Source organism: Rhinolophus sinicus, chromosome 10 (assembly GCF_057876585.1).
Source record: "Rhinolophus sinicus isolate RSI-liver-muscle chromosome 10, RSI-T2T, whole genome shotgun sequence".
Classification (NCBI taxonomy): domain Eukaryota; kingdom Metazoa; phylum Chordata; class Mammalia; order Chiroptera; family Rhinolophidae; genus Rhinolophus; species Rhinolophus sinicus.
In genome coordinates, this window is record NC_142510.1 from 18,705,970 (window position 1) to 18,725,742 (window position 19,773).

At 48.5% G+C, this 19,773-nt stretch overlaps 1 protein-coding gene across 3 annotated transcripts in view; it reads left to right on the forward strand.

Moving 5' to 3' along the window:
* LOC109437776 (putative palmitoyltransferase ZDHHC11B) overlaps positions 1-5,078 on the forward strand; it is a 28,181-nt gene extending 23,103 nt beyond the window's left edge. For 2 of the 3 annotated variants that reach the window (XM_088801485.1, XM_088801484.1), the window contains 2 exons: positions 1,629-1,677; positions 2,617-5,078. In XM_088801485.1, coding sequence (XP_088657611.1) covers positions 1,629-1,677; positions 2,617-2,907 — 340 coding nt within the window. In that variant the 3' untranslated portion in view covers positions 2,908-5,078. Of the gene's footprint in view, positions 1-1,628 lie in introns of all 3 variants that reach the window. The other variant, XM_088801486.1, reaches the window with a different exon arrangement.
* Positions 5,079-19,773: the final 14,695 nt, after the last annotated feature.

Sequence of the window (19,773 nt, forward strand, 5' to 3'; positions counted from 1 at the left end):
TTAAAACTGATGTGGGCCAACGAGTAGCCCCTCCCCCCACTGAAAAACTTTTAAGATTTCTTTGCTATAGAAATTTTAAGTTTCCTTTCCCCCCGTTTTTTTTACCTTTTACCCCTGCTTTAGATAATTACCCTAAAATTTGTGATTCATACTTGGTGACTAATCATTGAAGCCTAATGTTGTCTCTTACCTGTTCTGGGCCTAACTCCTGGACAATTAACAACATCTGAATGACTGATTGAATGGCCACAGGCTCTATAGAGCTAATGGATTTATTAAAATCTATTTTTCCGGGGGCCGCCCGGTGGCTCAGGCGGTTGGAGCTCCGTGCTCCCAATGCCGAAGGCTGCCGGTTCGATTATCACATGGGCCAGTGGGCTCTCAACCACAAGGTTGCTGGTTTGACCCCTCGATTCCATCAAGGGATGGTGGGCTGCGCCCCCTGCAACTAAGATTGAACATGGCACTTTGAGCTGAGCTGCCGTTGACCTCCCCGATGGCTCAGTTGGTTGGAGCGTGTCTTGCCGGTTCGACTCCCATAAGGGATGGTGAGCTGCGCCCCCTGCAACTAGTAACGGCAAGTGGACCTGGAGCTGAGCTGCGCCCTCCACAACTAAGACTGAAAGGACAACAATTTGACTTGGAAAAAGTCCTGGAAGTACACACTGTTCCCCAATAAAGTCCTGTTCCCTTCCCCAATAAAATCTTTTTTAAAAAATCTATTTTTCCTCATTCAGGGGCCTTAGGGATACAGATGATGCCCCAGCAAGATCACCAGTCCCAACCAAAGAAGCCAACACGGTCTTCCAGGTGGATCTCAGGACCACTTCCTCTCATATGAGATCAGATAGGACAAGAGTTCCATGAATCCCCACTAGGTAGGGACAGCTCCATGCCCCTGTCCAGCAGGAAGCAGATACAGAAGAAAAGACCTTCTGTCTGTCCCTCAACCTCCCATAGAGATTTTATGGGGATCATGTCTCTCAAGGGGAAAACTAGGCAGGCAGTTAGAGACAGGCATCGGGTCTCTGCATTCCTGCACCCACAGAACGCGACCACCCAAAAGACCTCCCCTCTCTGCCCAAAGTTTGCCCTTTTCATTGTAATTATCTACCCCTATGAGCAACAAATGGGTACAAAATACCCAACTAGATTAAACCGGCCACTCACACCTCTCCAGTAAAGGCCACAACGACCTTCGTTTCACCTGGGCCTCATTATACCATCATTATAACATCATGCATATGCCCGGAAGTTCATTAATATCAGTATAACAGACTGAATTCTGGGAAGGAACATGCATAGTCTAAAAAGATGAGGTAATCGCCTCTTGTCAATCACAGGTGTCAATCATGTGGTCCCATGCCCAGAAAGGAACAGCCCATTCTAGAGAAAAAGGGTAGAAACTCCAAGTGCTCACCAGTCTGAGCCCTTTGAGCCTTCTGTGCCTTGCTTTTGCTCAGGGGCCTGCTCCAAACCCTTTGGAGTGTACTTTTTGTTTCAATAATGAGCCCTTGAGCCAGTCTCTGCTGCTTGGGTCTGCTCCTATTTTTTTGGAGTGTATTCTCTCTTCTAATGAACTATTCTTTCAACACTTCATTTGTGTCTCATTCAATTCTTTGCTCCAGGCGCCAAGAATCTGGACTCGACACCTTACCAAGGAGGGCCCACCCTCAGGTAACAAACCTATAATGAATACCGCTGTATACTTATCAGAATGGCTAAAATAAAAACAGAGTCAGTGTCAATTTCTGGTTAAGGCACAGAAACCGAATCGTAATCGGAATGAGTTAAGAGTTGGTTCTACATTCAGCCTTGATTTCATTGCAGATACAAGGATTTTGGTGACATTATTAGTGTTCACCAACATCGGTCCAGGCATAAAGAAAATGACACTTCCCAGCCCATTGGTGGGTAGGAATGGCTAGATCTGAGCAGTTCAACATGAGAGGAAGCAGTGTGTGTTGTTCCGGATGATAAACCCATTTCCTTTGCTATGTCCTGGTATATGAGGCTTCAGCTGAACTCAAGATCAAAATGGCCTTGATTTCTGAGCTGACCACATGGAGGTCGGCTGGACCCTCAGTGGACTGTCCCTGAGATTGTTCTTTTGTTGCTTCTTTGTTTTTTTCACAGCAGAGCCCAGCCTATCCTTACGAGTGAAAACTGAGTATTCAATAATTGGCTTTTATAAGCACGCAGAGAAAAAGAATCATCTGCTTGAAGAGTTTCTGTATCTTCCATTAAGTCAAAAAACAAAATTATTTTTGAGGCCTTTGTTTGGATTTCAATTTTAAATAAGCCTCTAAAAAATAAAGCTTTGATTTTCATAGAGTTAGGATAATTTGAATTTATCCTTACAGCATGAGAGTTAAAACACAATGAGGCTTTACGATTATTGACTGATTATGGCAGAAGGACTTCCATTGTTTGACTCTGGTACTATTTTAAAATGGAAAAGTTAACAGGATTTACACAAGTCTGTTCATGTGTCATGATTGGGCAGATTTACAGGTCAGAAAGTGACTGACTAGGTGACATGAACTTCCAGGAAGCCAGGATTCAGTGTGAAAGCTATGAAGTCATGTTTGCCTTACTTAGTTCCTTCTTTTGCAGCACCAACCTGCAACGCCACCACCAGTGCATGAGGGTTCCCTTTCCTCCCATCCTCACCAGCACTTGGTATTTGTGGACTTTCTGATAACAGCCATTCTGACTTTCATTTTCCTTATGATTGCTGACGTTGAGAATCTTTCCTTTTGGCCATCTGGGTGTCCTCTTCGGAGAAATGTCTATTCAGGTCCTCTGCCCATTTTTTCATTGTTTTGTGTAGTTGTTTTGTTAGTGTTAAGTTGTATGAGCACTATTGACGTAAGAAACATACAAACTTATAGAGAATTTTTATGAGTTTATTTGAGCCAAACTGACTACAATTGCCAGGAAGCAAAATCTGAATAAATTGAGAAAACACTCTGGAAAATGGCAGTTTTGTAGCTCATTTTATACATTAGAATACAAGGAGGAGATTTTGGAGGGTTACCTGGAATCCATTAGTAGTAGATTAAGGGTGCGAGAGAAGCAAAACTGTGAAATATCTGGGACTAGATAAAAAGTAAAAGGGAGAGACACTTCTTTTATTTGGGTTGGTGCGGGATAGTTAAGCATGAACATTCACAGCACAGAGACGGTATTCAGTGAACAAGATAACAGTGAGGGGTTCTGTGGTCTGTGCTCTGATGGGAGGCCCTGGCTTGAGGGTCCGGAAAAGGAGATAACGCTGATGTTCCAAGGGCATGTTATTTTAGATGCAAAAAGACAGTAGAAAGGCTCACTTAGAGTAAAGATTGACCTTTATCAAGGAAGCTACAGGCCCAGGATGTGACTGCCTGCCATGACCCGCTTTTAGTTGGAAAGACCTGTGGTACCAGACCAAAATCGAGGAAGACTCTTCCGTAACTTGATTTATTTACGAGTCAAGGCCCTGAAATCTGTGACTTGACCCAAAGAGTAAATAATTATATCTTTTAATTGTGATAAATCTGTCTGGAGTAGGCAAATATTTGATTCTCAGTTAATTTCCTCAGCACTCCCAGCAGTGACCGTGCAGCTGCCCCGTGACACCTTCCACTCGCTATCAGGACCAAGTGCAAAGCTATTGAAGGGACAGGGGGCTGACAGTGACTTGCAGGGGACAGGCTGTGCCCTGAGAGTCTGTGGCAGAAGCCTTGTGATAGAAGCACACATTATGAGGAAATTAATATACAGCTATAAATTGGTATTTGGCCGCATCTCAGATGAATCAGAGGCCAGGCTCTGATGTAGCAAAACTGCTAGACAAAGTGCTGAGTATAGGATCAGCGTGTGACACCAGTGCCAAAATAAGCCATCATTTCTTTGAGAATTCAGTTGCCTGTTATATCCTCCTGTCCAAAGCCTGGGGTTATGGGGAGTAGCAGGAAACTGGGAGAACATTTTTTGGGCTCCAGTCCTCAGTAACTATGAGACAGAATTCAAATTACAGAAACCCTATCTTTGTGCCTCAGTTTACCCACCTGTAAAATTGGAATAGTCATAGCACCTATGTCTTAGGTTACTAGATCCTAAGTTTATACAGGTCCTACTGTGAATGAATGAATAACTGTTAGTTGCTATTATTACTAATATCAGTATCACCTTTATTACTGTGAATGTTTGAAATGCACAGAATAAAACAATAATAAAAGAAGACCACACATACGGTGCTTCTAGGTGCCTGGCCAACAACATGGCAAAACATCCCCAGCTAAACTCCCTTTGCACAGGCACAGCCCCCTGTGTCCCGGGAAGCTGTGACGCCGTTCTGCTCGGTGTTCCTTCTGTGCAATCGCCTGGAGAGCTGTGCAGTCCAAATGCAGGGCGCTGGGAAGTCAGAGAGTCTCATAAGCATCTCTGGCCTGGGTCCAATGCCCCAGAGAACTGGAGAACTCAGGAGCAGCCGCCAGCTTCTCAGACTCACAAGTTCCCTCTGGACCTCTCAGCTCTGGGGCTTGGGGGTCTTAACCGGAAGTGCAGGGGTTACTGGCAGCTCCCTCAGCCATGTTACACAGTAAAGATGACACCATAACTCTGAACCACACGACTGCCTGGCCATCGAAACATGGCTGCATGGGGCATCTGGCTCCAAGTTTGGGCTTGGAGACCCCAAGCAAGAAGCCTACAGTGAAGAAAATTAAAACCACATCATGTTGACTATGCACCCTAAAAGAGATGATAGATGCCACACCTCAGTGGTGTTCAACACATTTTACTGAATTGCCTCCCCCAGACACTGAGGCCACAGCAACTAACCAAGGGAGTAGGTCCCATCCCCCGCATGAGACGTACAGCCCACAGAGTGATCTACTTTTTCCCTAAGAGTGGGATACAAAACTGTCATCTAGGTTGTGTGCTTATAAGCAAGACAGACCAACTCTAACTGAAGGATAAGAGGACTTAATTAAAAAGACATCTGGGCCGGCCCGGTGGCTCAGGTGGTTGGAGCTCGGTGCTCCTAACTCTGAAGGCTGCCGGTTCGATTCCCACATGGGCCAGTGGGCTATGGGCCAGTGGGCTCTCAGCCACAAGGTTGCCAGTTCAACTTCTCGAGTCCTGCAAGGGATGGTGGGCAGTGCCCCCTGCAACTAAGATTGAACACGGCACCTTGAGCTGAGCTGCCGCTGAGCTCCCGGATGGCTCAGTTGGTTGGAGCGCGTCCTCTCAACCACAAGGTTGCCGGTTCGACTCCCGCAAGGGATGGTGGGCTGTGCCCCCTGCAACTAGCAACGGCAACTGGACCTGGAGCTGAGCTGCGCCCTCCACAACTAAGACTGAAAGGACAACAACTTGACTTGGAAAAAAGGCCTGGAAGTACACACTGTCCCCAATAAAGTCCTGTTCCCCTTCCCCAATAAAATCTTAAAAAAACACACCACAGGACATCTGTCATAGTTTGCAAAGATGGCCCTGATTCCTTACTTCTCCCGATCTCCATAACTTTTGAATGTAACCTTACAGTGCCACCTACCATGGTGGGGCTGACTTTCACCTCGCTTTGACACGAGGCTCCAATGTGTGACTTGCTTTGGATAGAGGGATGTTAGCAGATGGGACAAACAGACTTGGGGGTACAGCCCCGACCCTGTGAACCCCTTCCTTCCATGGGCTTCAGATACCACTGCAGTGCAGTGGGCCGTCAGTGACGTGGAATCTGCTGCTCTCCCCAACAAAACATGTATTCTCCTCAGCTTCCCTTTGGGGGCCTCACCCCACCTGCTTCCAGTCCAAACAGTTCCAGAGAGCTGACCCCATGTCTAGCCTACCCCACAATCTATCTTCTGGACGCTCGGATAGGTTCAAGGACGAGAGTGTGACCCAAGCCAGGCCAAAGGCATTTAAAGCCATGACCTTTCATGGGACCCAATGGGATGAGAAGCCCTCCCAGTAGAATGGACGGTAAGTGGGTGTGAGCCTGCAGTGGCGGGAGGCCCTGGATGCAGGGAGAGACACTGTGCCTGCTAATGGGGCCGCACAATGGCAGTTAGAAGGATGGAGTGTCAGACAGGGATCAGCTCACACAGCGAGACTCAGCACCTGGACCTGGCAGGACCAAACCCACTCTTAAACTTGCCTCTTACAAGTGTTCATTTCTTTCTGTCATTAAAAAAATATTAATTTCCTTTTACTGCAGTGTGTCTAGACTCTTGCAATCAACAAAGTCCTGGCTGACACAGCAGAATCAATAACCTCTGAGATGCCCTCTGCACGGTGTCCTCACTGGGTGGGGCATGTCTGGAGGACATGAGGACACTGGGTGGGGTCAGACTTTAGGGCCTTCCGACCAGCTCTGTCCCTGTTTATTGTTTGCCCCAGGAGAGGGAACCCCAGAACAATGAGAGGAGAACCAGCAGGGGAAGAGGTCCCTGGATGGCTAGTTTCTTTGTATTGTCCTTAAATTAGGGTCCATTTTATTAATGTTTAATTTTACTAGGAGATCACCCGTTTCCTCTAGGTTTCCATTTTGATGAAATAGGTTTCTCTTATTTGACTTTTATTTTCCCTCTCTTTCTAGTTTTCTATAGAATTGTTACAATTAATGAACAAATATCGATATATGATTAGTCATGAAAGTCTGTATTTTATACAGTTTCCCGCATTCAAGGTACAGTCTCAGTGCTGGCACCTCTATTTGTAAAAGCCCCCACTGGTCATCAACCAGACAGGTTAATGCTGACAGCTGGGGTACCTGGTGACGTAATTGGGGTGTTATGATAGGAAATGAGACCAGGAGAAGGACATGAGGCCTGATAAAGGTAATGGACATTGTGCTGATGACAGACTTTATTCCCTACCCCTGAAGGAAGCTGTTGGTAGTTCTAGGCACAGGAAGTGACAGGATTAGATCCCTAACTTAGTTGGAAAGATCTAGCTGGTCACAGTGTGGAGGTTGCACTGGACGAGAGAAGGACAGTGGCAGGGAGACCAGTGAGAAGACTGGTGAGAGGCGCTCTGGCCTGAGCTGAGACTAGGGCCTTGAATTTGGAGAAGAGCGGGGGTGTGAAGACCAGGGAGGGGCTGTGGCGAGCGCTGCCCTGAGGATGAAGCCGGCACAGATGCCAGAGTCAGCACTCAGGGGACTGTGGCTGTGCGGACACCAACAGGAGAGCTCATTCTGCCACCAGGAGACTCTGCTAAACTCTTGATCCTTCCAGCCCATAGAGGTAGAGAAAGGACTGGGAAGGGAAAAGGGAGGGGGTGAGGGCCCATCACCTGTGGGGCAGGACTGACCTGCTTCACCTCACTGATCTCACAGCCACCTGAGACGGAACGGTTACCCCACCTGACAGGTGAGGAGACAGACTTTCCATGAAAGTCTTTGCCCGAAGTCACACAGGTAGTACTTGGAGGGGACAGTTGTCAGCTCTGCACCTGTCTGAGGCTCAGTGCCCCCCCCACCCCATAAGGAAGGTGCCACCCCAGACTCCCTTCTGAGCAGCCAGGAAGCTCTTGTCAGTTGTGACCTCAGAGGAAGGGAGCATGGGCAGAAGATGAGCTGTGGTCAGGGACGAGGAAAAACATTTTACAAGGCCTGAGCACAGGCATCGCATAGCTATGCCGGGGAGTCGTTGTCACAGGGATCTAGTGTGGCTTGTGCTCCTGTGAAGGGCCAGGGCACCATCTCCCTTCCCACCTGTCCCCGTCCCCATGTCCCCATCGGCTGCCCCAGTCCCACCCCAAAACCAGCCTGGGTGAGTGCCTGGCACGCTGCAATCTTATGTACAGATTTTCCTCAGTGGAATGAGCAGGATTCCACCCAACGCTTCAAGGTCTATTTGGGTCACTGTAGTTTGTCCAGCATCTCTTGCGTGCCAGCCCTAAGGATGCATTTCGGTCTCGGTCCTGGACTGACTGCGCTAGAATCAGTCTCCCGTTTAAGTACCATGTGAAATGGAGATAAGAATCGTCTCCGCCTTATCTGGGAAGGGGGAGCAGTGGGTGAGATGAGGCCTGTGAAGGGCCTGAAACAGGATTTATTTCACAGGGAGCTAGCTTATTCCCGGGTGTCCTGTTTCTCTTTGAAACGCGGAGCGAGGAAACGTTCTGCTGCCATCTCGTGTGCACTTTGGAATTAACACCATGTGCTCGTCATCATGGAAAGTGAGTCTGTGCTGCCACCTCGTGGACAACATGGGAACGGGGTGTCACCTGTAAATGCTATTTTTCTCTGCTCCCAGCTTGACAAGTTAAGCTCCAGTTTATTTCTTTTAACACTTGAAGTGCCCATATCATCACCAATATCAACTTCAATTAAAAGGGGAAACAACTTTGTAAATGATACATAAATGTGTTATACTCAAGGTCCATTCTTCTTAGATAATAGAGAAAGAAAGAATGAGAAAAGACAAGGGTACGTCTTGGAAATTTGATGTTCTGCCTGTAAGAATTTCCTAAGGTCCTTGTTCAGAGTTATTGGGACCTCAGTAGATGGTGACATCGGATACCAACTGGGATTTCGCCTGTTTGTTGTGACATAAACTACTGAGGTTTCAGTAGTTGGCGTTTACCTAAGTTTTGAGGGTTTATCTTTTTTATGCTTCTTTGACTAAATTACTACATTTAGAAGACAACCCGATTCACTCTTATATTGCAAAATGTACTTTAATTTTAATTTAGTTATGTTTTTATCTAGAGTATTATTGGATATTTCTCATCTTAAAGGGAACTCAGTAACTTTTTTTTTTCTTTTTAAGCACCCTACCCATTTTAAGGAGTCTGTTAACAGTCCCCAATAGGAAGGACTGCATGCTGGTGGGGGACAGGGTGGTTTTATGGTTTGTTTTGTTTTGTAAGTAGATAAACAAACTTATACTTTATTCCACTACTTTCTGCTTGGGAGGACCGGTCGGGTTGCAGGCCAGGCTCGTACTGTCTTTCCCTCCGTAAGTACTTCAGCCCACGAGTCATCTTCTCTTCCCACGTCTATTCAGTGCTGGTTCTTTCCCTTGTGTTGACACCTCTCATTAAACAATGTAGCATTGTTTTTGACCATCTTTTCAGCTATTGTCCTGCTATTTTTTTCCCACCATGAAATTTCCCTTTTTGGAAATGGCCCTACTCTCCCATCGTTCACTTGTTCACCAGCTATTCTTGTATTAATTCAGTGAGAGCCATGATCTACAACTGTCACTCAACTAAAACCACACTGTGGCCGAATCTCCAGAGGCTAATTGTATTTGTAGAAATTATTAAATTTGTTCATGAATGTCAATCTAAAGAACACTCGTGTAATAGTCACAGTACTTACCTTTTAGTTAGCACTAGAAATGAAGGTTTTTTAAAGTTAAGAATTCTAATATGTAATTAAAGCTACAGAAATAAAAATTAATAGGAAAAATAATTGTATATACAAGAAAAACAGGATATGTTTTGGGTATAAAAAAAGGTATGAGATATGGAGATGCATTTTTGAAGGAAAGGCAATTAACTTTGAAAGTGAAGCTGGTTGTTTCAGAATGGGAAACAGGGATACGGGACAAAATCTGAATGTAAACTGGACAGTTGTAAAGGTTTGTGAAGAGAAATCTTGAGAGAAGAAATGTTATGCATGGTCAAGGCAGATAAGGTTGGAATAAATTCAATTAAGTAGATGAAGTAAAATATCAAAAGTAAGGCGATGTGGAAGCAGAGTTTGGTTCTTTTCGACTTTGTTAAAGGACAAAGTTTCCCTTCATTGTTCTGCTCCAGAGAAGATGTTATGAAAAGTTTTCTGTCAAGAAAGCAAAGATCCTATGTTGTCTTAAAAGAGTTTTCTGTTTTAATCTGGTCCTGGATTACTAAGAAAACAATCCTATCAACCCTGAGTACCAAAGTTGTGGTTATCATATATTGTCATGTTGGATAAACGAATAATTTATATTGTTTCATAATGACATATGGATGGAAAACATGGAGGTCTAGTGTGTTTTCGAAGCACAGACTGCTGCCGTGCCTCCATGGCTCCCTGGCCAAGGACAAATACAAACCTGAAGTGCTTTTCACACAAATGTTATTAAGAGAAAACTTTGACCGTCTACACAGGAAAGCTTATTTTATTCCACCTGCCAGCAATGCATTTCTGGTCTAACTCTTCTTTTACATTATCTTATCCATCCTATGGTTGTAATTTTCAAATACAGTTGTGGGAGTTCAGTACAGGTCACTCCAAGATGTGTGATTGTGGTTTGCAGATTGTTTTGAGCTAAGGGTAATTTTCTCCTCAGGCTGATGATAAACTTCTGGCCCTCCCTTTAACTACACAGAAGAATGCGAAATAGGGGCTTTGCCCATAATGAGATCATCAGCCACCATCTCTGTGTGACCTGCCTACAGGGCAGGGCAACCTGGTTGTCACTGATCATGTGCTCTAATCTTTCTGCCCTGGCTCTTTGAGGCCCCCAGGGCGCCTTACCTCACCCCTAGCTCAGGATGTGTTCAATACCCACTTCCCCTTCTATCTCTCTACCTCCCCTGCATGTGGGGTGTCTGACTCTCTCTTGTGTGCGGGGTTCCCATACAGACGTACGAGGTCTGACAATTAAGTTCGCGAACTTGTTGCTAACATCTTTTTGATATCAGAGGGATTATTCATTATGAATTTGTACCCACTAGACAAACACTTAACCAAAGTTACTATTTGGAAGTGCTGCAAAGGTTGTGTGAAAAGGACGACCTGAACTTTCGCCAACAATTCACGGCTCTTGCATCACGACAATGCACCAGCTCACACGGCACTGTCTGTGAGGGAGTTTTTAGCCAGTAAACAAATAACTGTATTGGAACACCCTCTCTACTCACTTGATCTGGCCCCCAATGACTTCTTTTTTTACCTGAAGATAAAGGAAATATTGAAAGGAAGACATTTTGATGACATTCAGGACATCAAGGGTAATACAACAGCTCTGATGGCCGTTCCAGAAAAAGAGTTCCAAAATTGCTTTGAAGGGTGGACTAGGCGCTGGTGTCGGTGCATAGCTTCCCAAGGGGAGTACTTCGAAGGTGACCGTAGTGATATTCAGCAGTGAGGTATGTAGAACTTTTTCTAGGATGTGTTTGTGAACTTAATTTCCGACCTCATATGTATTAAATTGGGTTATTTTCTCTTGCTAATCTGTCTCATGTCTATTTGATTATTAGAGCAGCCAGAAGAACCTGGAGGGTAGAGGAAAGTTAATCGCAGAGTTGGTGCTGTGAGCAGAACACACTCGCTGGCTGGAACCCGGACTTCGCCTCCAGGCTGCTGGAGATCGGGAGATCCTGGGGCATCTGACACTGGCCTGCGTAAGGTAAGGATTCTTACCACGTCAGCACCCCCCCTGATTTCTGTTGTAGGATGTGGTGGAAGCCAAACTGGTGAGAATCTTTTTCTGTCTTCTATATTCAGATTGGAAGGAGAAAATATTTGTGACTCATTTCTTGGGCTAGTGGCTCTTTGTTATTTGATATGAGTGCTTGTGGGTCTCACACTTCTCAGTCTCAGTCCTGGTTTCTCTCCTTTCATCCTCTCATATGTCCTGAGAGCTTGGCCTTATGATCAATGAGAATATTTTCTCTCCGATTCAAGGGGTGCAATTGCCAGGGTGCACCTCGCTGAGTATCCGGTCATGATAAGCTCTCAAGAGAGCTTTCGGTGTCTCTCCCATTCCTCCCAGAGATGGTCTGTTATCTCCCTCAGCTGGAGAAGGCTCATGCATCTATCTGGTGGGCAGCCAAGTAGATTGTGGATACAAGGTTAGGAAATGTTAAAGCTCAAAAATATGGCCATACAGAAACACGGGTGAAAGTCCACGTATACGGATAAGGTCCTATCAAACTGCTGCGACCCGAAGGGAATGATAATGTAAAACTACAGTGGCAATTATGAGGAATATTCCTATTAGACTATTTAAAAGTGCATTTGGAAAGCATATGCTCCCAAATCAAATAACGAGAGAGATACCTATTTTAAAATATTAATAAAGGTGAAACAGAGAGAAAGAAGAGTCAGTTACAGGACTTATCCTGGCAGGGTGGAAATCTTTAGATACTTTAAGTAAATTGAGTATAAATAAAAAAGACATTGATGGGGTTCTAACCAAAGTTTCAGAACAGCACTATCAAGAGCTGAATGGACCAAACTGACCCCTGATAGTCCCCCCAAAATGAAGGGCCTCAAACAAGTCACTTGTATTCTACCCCCATGTGGAGAAACTTAAAACACTGGAAGGAAGCGATTATGATGAGAAATCTGACCAGCCATCCCTTGGGGTGGCAGTCAGGACGGTTCAGTCAAGTAAAGATTGATCACAGGGCAGGGTCCCTTGGGCAGACTTCTTTCTGAGGAGCCAGAGAATTTTGACTCAAGAGCGTGTAAAATGGTAAGAAAATTTTCCAGGTTTCCTTGATAAATTTCCAGAACTTCTTGATGGCAGTTCTTGACTAGGGGACCAAAACCCATTGGCGTAGCCTTGACTCGGGGTATGACTATATTAAAAAATATATAGAAATGGAAGTTTTGGCATGATGATGGAATTTGGAATGTTTAAACAGGCTTTATTTGCATCTCTTTGACCTGATTGTATTGTGAAAATAGACCTTGTGTCTCAGTGGGGAAACGGGAAATGAAAACTGTCATTTTTAAAATTTTTGCTATCAGAGGGGAAGACTCTAGAAGTTATCATTTTAGTGCCCTTTTGGGTCTAAGGGATTGTTTAACAACACCAGAAATATTTACTGTGTCCCATTGAAATCTGACAAGATATTGAATGGATTTATTAACCTATTGATCAGAAATTGGGAAAATAGAAACAGATTTTTCAAAGTGTGATAGGAATTTAAACAAAAGTCTCAGCACCTCCCCCACGCCCACCTGGCGAGTAGATCAGAAATACTAACACAGGCTGTTGGGACGGTTTTTCCTGCAGCCCCCCCTAAGAGCTCTGCCCCCTCCTCCTCCCTCCTTATCGGAGCTGTCTCCTGCAGGCCCTCCAGCTCAGAGCTCTGCCCCCTCCTACCTCCCACACCTTATCAGAGATGTCTCCTGCAGACACCATAGTTAGAGGCCTCCCTGTCAAAACAAAGTTGAGGGATCACAGCTGCTAGGGACGGATCTCCCTGGCACCCCGACCAGATTTTCCCCCCAACCCAGAGGTCTAAACATATAAAAGAAAGCGCCTGACCCCAGTCAGTGCTCAGTTCTTTGGGAACAATCCCACTGGGCCCACTAGTAATAAAGCTGAGTTCTCCTTGCCCTCTGGGAGCCGCTTGTGTTTCTCGGTCCTCGCCGCTTTTCCTCAACATTTTTGGTTCCCTGATCGGGAAATCCAACCGTGATGGCCCCTTGCGCCACCAGTGTGGGGTGCGAGGTGGGCCGTAGTGCAACGGGAGGCCCGAGAAGGGTGTAGGTGCGCCCCACCGATTTTGGCGGACCCTGGACTGGGCTTCCCCGGGCAGCCACGGCCTGCACCTCCCCAGCTGGACCCTCAGAGAGGGACCGAGGACAACCAGCCGGATCCACCCGTCGGACCAGGTAAACCTCGAGGCCATTGTCCGGAGCCAGTCCTGTCCCATGTGACAGAAGAGGAGCCTGATCACCTCCTTGTAGGTTCTTATAACCTACCAGTCAGGGACACCCATGGAAGGGTGTCAATCCGGTGTGTGAGTGATTGTGTGTCTGTCTGATTCCATTGCTTTGGCCATGGAAACCTGGATATGCTTCGCCCTGAGTCTCAAGAGCGTCATTTGGCATAACGGTGATTCACTCTACGGAGTGGCCTGGTCTGTGAAATTATTCACAATACACTGTAGCCAGAAAAACGCTCCTAAGTTCCTGCGAGGGACGCCAGCAGGGCAGCACCTGAGTAACTCCCCCTCCCCGGTCTGCGACATCGTACACTGCAGGAGGAGAGCAAAGTAAGCCTGCAGTCCTAGACTGCATGTTAAAGAATTTTAGAAAGGGTTTTTGTGGAAATTATGGAGTCTGCATGACCCCAGGAAAAATTAAGAACCCTCTGTCAATTAGCATAGCCCACTTTTAACGTCGGCTGGCAGTCAGAGGGAACCCTCGACCTGGCCGTCATCTGGCGTGTTTATATTGTAGTGACCGGCAATCCTGGTCACCAAGTCAGTTTCCATACGTTAACTCCTGGTTGGAAATTGCCAGGATCCCTCCATTTTGGGGTACGGTTCTGCTCTAGTAAAAAGGGACAGTGCAGGATTCTCGTAACCCAGGCTCGGAAAGAAACTCCTAACGCCCCTCCGACAAAGCCCCTTCACCAAGAGAACACAAGAAAACTCCACTGAATGTTTGAGGACAGACATCTGAGTGCCAGAAAAACATTTCGGGAAGCCGCGATCCACTGTGTTTGGGGACAGCGCGAGCGCAGCACGAGCGGGAGCACCGAGAGGCACCTCCGGAACGTACAGTAACAATCACAACCCCACATTCTGGGCGAGTGCGAGTGGGAGGGGAAGCGACCCAGGCCCAGGCGCTGCGTGAGCGCCCTGCGGTCAGCCGGTGCAGCCCGGGTGCCAGCCAGGCCTGGGGGCGGCAGGAGCCTGCGTGCCTGCGTCTTGTCTCTGCTTTCATGCGTCCTGGAAGCAATAGTCACGGTGGCTCCCTCCTGGCCTGCAAACCCAGACGCCTCCAGGGGAGACTGCGCTATAATGGCGGAGAGAGGCTCCTCCCTCGGCTCCCCCTCTCTACCCCAGTTCTAGGAAGCAGAGATTTCAGCAAGATTGGACCCGGGCTCCGGGTGGTGCTGCACCCTCTGGCCTTTGCCCCAGGGAGCCTGCCCGAGAGAGGACGCATCTCGTAGGGGGGGCCCCAGGGAAGAAGGAAAGACAGCTCCTTTCGAGCTTCCACACACCAGCCTCTCCAGGGAGAGGGCCCGAAAGCCAACAGCGGTCAGCACCCGGCACCCCCGCCCCCTCTGCCCGGTCCTGAAGCTTTCAGCTGTGGCTCTTGGGTTCCTGCTCCCTTCTCGGTCGCCGCTGAAGAAGCCCGGGGGCTTCCCCGCTGCCGCTGCGCCCCGTGCTCCCGTGTTGCGAACCTAAACAAAACCGTGGCCTGACTGCAGCCTCTGGTGGAGCCGTCCCAGCTCGGCTTGGGAACCCGGGAGCACCCTGACGGCCACCCCAGCTGCCCCCGGGCTCCGTGAGTGCAGCCTGGGCCTTGCCCAGCCCCCAAACTACAGTAAAACCAATTTTGCTTGGGTAATGCGAGAGAAAAATAAATAAAAAGAAAGAAAGAAAGAGCACCATCAAGGGAAGGCCGCGCCCAGCTTCCTGCCTCCGGATTTCTCCTTCTTAGACTTTACTACACGTGGTGCAGCGGTAGAATTCTCGCCCACCAAGTGGGCAACCTTAGGTTCAGTTCCCAGCCAGGGGAACGGTCGAAGGGGAACCTAAAGACCACGTTTAAACTTTGCGTACAAGTTAACCTTTAATTTTTGTATGAGGCGTTTTCTGCTTACAAGCTCCGCGACAGTTTTGATGTTCCGGGTGCAGCATAATAAGCGATATGTAAAATGTCTCTGGGTTTTTTAGATGAGGACTATTTAAAGGCCATAGTATATAATACCAAAGGAAACTGCTGCCACAAAACTGAGAAGCAGGCAAACGACGTACTCAGTGTCTCTGAATGCACGCCTGAGAAATTTACTGAGCGCTGCTTGGGAAGAGGCTGACTTTGTGAATCTCCTGTCTTTTAACGAGGTTTGGCGCACCTGTGCTGATTGGATTTTGTCTGACAGGATTGGGACACGCTTCTTTGTTACTTGGTTCGTCTAAACAGCAGCCACAGATTTACTACTTATTATTTCCTTCTCATTTCTTATAAAAGTGCGATGCACGTATGACTTCTCCTCAAGCTCCCAAACAAAGATCGCGTTGACGCTAACGTTACCTTACTACCAGATGGAGAACCCACCTGTAAAAGGGAGGCTCACCTACTTCCAGCAGCAGGAAGGAAAAGAAAAGTTGACCTGTAATTTTGCTGAGTTTGAAAAGGAAGAAGAGGAAGACACTAGGGAAAATCAAAGTGCCGATATCAGTGCTGGATGCACCAGCCTCAGTTCTGCTGTCTTATGAGACAATCCAGGGGTAATCTTGTTCCCAGAGTCACACTGACTGCAGCTGCTCTGACAGCAGTTTTCCACCCAAACTCTTCCTAGCTGCTTATACAACATACGGCCTTAAGCAACGAGAGCTAGAATTTCAAGGACTCCAGCCATAATCGTTTCATAACCCCTCACCATTCACAGGGCAACGGACCAGTCTTATCCCAGATGTACTACGGACTCTGGCCTCGGCCCTCAATGTCTCCTGGAAGCTTCATATGGACGGCCTACCGGCCTCAGAATTCAGGGAAAGTAAAGTGCATGAACCGTACCCTCAAAGAAACATTGTCTAAGCTATGCTAAAATAAAACCTCCCTGAGATGGATGGATCTACTCCCCTTAGGCGCCCTCCGCTTCCAGTGTACTCCTCAAAAGGATGGTTTTTCCCCCGTTTAAAATTCTCTATGGCGGCCTCCCCCGTTGCTATCATCCATCAGAGTAGTAAGTGACTCCCAGGTCAGCTTATCGCCCTAGGAAAGATCCTTATGAGCCTACACTCACATCTACTAGAAAGAACTCCTGACTCGTTAGGGACCCCCGTCCATCCCCACCTTCTAGGTGACAGCGTCTAGGTCAAGATTAGAGACGTGAGCCCCTCCCCCCATATAAACAGGCCCATGCGCAGTAACTCCTGACTCGTTAGGGACCCCCGTCCAGCCCCACCTTCTAGGTGACAGGGTCTAAGTCAAGATTAGAGACGTGAGCCCCTCCCCCCATATAAACAGGCCCATGCGCAGTAACTCCTGACTCGTTAGGGACCCCCGTCCATCCCCACCTTCTAGGTGACAGGGTCTAAGTCAAGATTAGAGACGTGAGCCCCTCCCCCCATATAAACAGGCCCATGCGCAGTAACTCCTGACTCGTTAGGGACCCCCGTCCATCCCCACCTTGTAGGTGACAGGGTCTAAGTCAAGATTAGAGACATGAGCCCCTCTGCCCAATATAAACAGGCCCGTGCGCAGTAACCCTTGTCACCCGCACTGCACTTAAGGTCCCCAGAAACACGCCGTGGATTCACCACTCCTGAGTCACCCGAGCAGGTCGGACCAGCCTGCCCGGACTTCTCGTCCAGTGCCCGCCGAGCCACTGAAGACCACGCTTGAGAAGACCGCCTGATTGGACCCCCACCCAGCGGGGTCTCCTCCTGTCCCGATTTCTGTCATGGGTTTCTCCTCTGCTCGTGCTCGCCTGCCTGAGGCCCTCTGGCTCTTAGGCCTCCTTTGCCTTTCCCCCCTTAGGTCTCTCCTCGAAGTGTCCCTGCTTCCGGGGGTCCGGAACAAGAGCCTCAGACCTCCCAGTTCCCCTGTAATCTCTTCCCCCGAGGGTCTGTCTGCTGGACTAACTTAGCCCAAACCGGGTCCTGCGATGACGGAGTCCAGGGCACCGCCCTCCGCGACATTGCAGTGGCCTGGATTGCTGCGATGGCTCGGGCTGCACTGCCCCAGCCTCGCTGCCGTGGCCTCGGCCTGACTTCCCTCTGCAGGGCCAAACTCCTGGATGCCCAGGACCCTGCCCCGCGGCTCAGAGCCTCCATCGTCTCCGGCCTGGTCGGCGCCCCCTGACTCCTGCCTGGAACTTAGCCTGTTACCTGCCCCCGGCCTTGCCAGGCTCCTGGCACCGGCTGCCAGAGCTTTTCTGCACCTTCGCCCTCTGCACGCTCTTCTGTAACAAGCGACCCATACAGGTGTTGGAGCGCATCACGGTGGAGGTGGCTACGTCCTCATTTTCATTCTCCTTCTGCCCGTTTTGCTGACGCTGAATTCCAGTCTCGGGTCTTGCCTTCCCTTCGCACCTGCGGGGCGGCTTTCATCCCTTTCCTCATAGGTGCTGGCATCTTTACAGGGGTCGCCGCTGCTGCCTCCGGCCTTGGGACTTCCATCGACTTTTACTACAAACTTTCTCAAGAAATCAATGATGACATGGAGCGGGTCGCAGACTCACTCACCGTCACTCCAGACCCAACTCTCCAGCCTGGTGACAGTCGCCCTCGTGGGCTGGGGAGCCCTGGATCTGCGCACGGCCGAAAAGTGCGGGACCTGTCTCTTCCTCCAAGAAGAACGTTGCTGCTGTGTAGGCCAGCCTGGGATCCCCACCGCCGGGTCCATGAGCTCCGGGATCGCGTATAGAACTGCTGCGAGGAGCTCGCCTCCTGGGGTTTAGCTTTCAGTCCTGGACTTCCTGACTCCCCCTTGCTCTCCACTTTCCTCCTTGCCGCCATCGGCCCAGACGTCTTTGCTGCCTTTGTCCACTTCATCGAAGGTGCCGTCTCCCGTCTAATCACCGCCCACGTCCTTGTCCTGCGGGGCTGTCGCTCTCTGTTTGGATGATGATCTTTCAGGGTTCCCCTTCCGATCATCAACAGGGGGGAATATGTTGGGACGGTGTTTCCTGCAGGCCCCCCTAAGAGCTCAATCTCCCCCTTTTTGGAGCTGTCCCCGGCAAGCTCCCCCTAAGAGCTCTGCCCCCTCCTCCTCCCTCCTTATTGGAGCTGTCTCCTGCAGGCCCTCCAGCTCAGAGCTCCATCCCCCTCCTCCTCCCACACCTTATCGGAGCTGTCTCCCGCGGCGCCATAGTTAGAGGCCTCCCTCTCAAAACAAAGTTGAGGGATCACAGCTGCTAGGGACGGATCTCCCTGGCACCCCAGCCAGACTCCCCCCCCCCAACCCAGAGGTCTAAACATATAAAAGAAAGCGCCTGACCCCAGTCAGTGCTCAGTTCTTTGGGAACAATCCCACTGGGCCCACTAGTGTAATAAAGCTGTGTTCTCCTTGCCCTCTGGGAGCTGCTTGTGTTTCTTGGTCCTCGCCGCTTTTCCTCAACAAGGCCACAACTGCCCCAGGCCAGCGGAGCAAAGGAAGGGGAAAAAAAAGGATAAAATGTACATCTACTACCACGCGATGCCTTTGCATAGTCCCGCTCCCCAGACTCCTTAAACACTGTCCGAGGCAAATAAAAACCGCGACACAGTGACCTCAGCGGTGGACTGGAAGACTCCAAGCAGGAGCCTGGAAACCCACCTGCTCTCCACACTGCATAGTATATATACACTATTGCTTTCTGGCAACAGAAATGTACCTGCCACGTGTACTGAGCTTTTCCAAATGACCTACAAACTGCCCATGCCTACACTAAAATCTAGAGGCACATCCCACCCCTTTTCCAAAATGTCATCTATGCCATGTGTCGTTTCACCGCCTGTAGAGCATTCATGCTTCTGTGAATTCCTCCTGCACGTATATTAAAATTCCTGCAGGGTTTGTTAGGGGTTAGATGTGATGAGCCCTATGTCTGTCTTCTGAGTTTAAACTGTCAGTGACAACTGCGTATTTGTGAAGTTAGCCTCTCGGCATATGGAGGGCTGGGTTTTCTCTATTCAGTCTCTGCTTTTATCGATGTTTGGTTTTGTTTTTTTTTGGTGTCTGTCTGTGGGTTGCGTGCGATTTGTCCTAAGAAGGAACTACCACGGGGCAGAACACAGGCACAGGCTCCTGTAAGGCTGTCTTTGGAGCTGGCCCTACATGCTGGGGGACTTAAGTGGCTCTCTCCAGACCGGCGTCTGCAGAGACAAACTTTGCTGTGGGTCCCTGTCTAGAAACTGCATGAGGGTTTTCCTTCCATCTCGTTC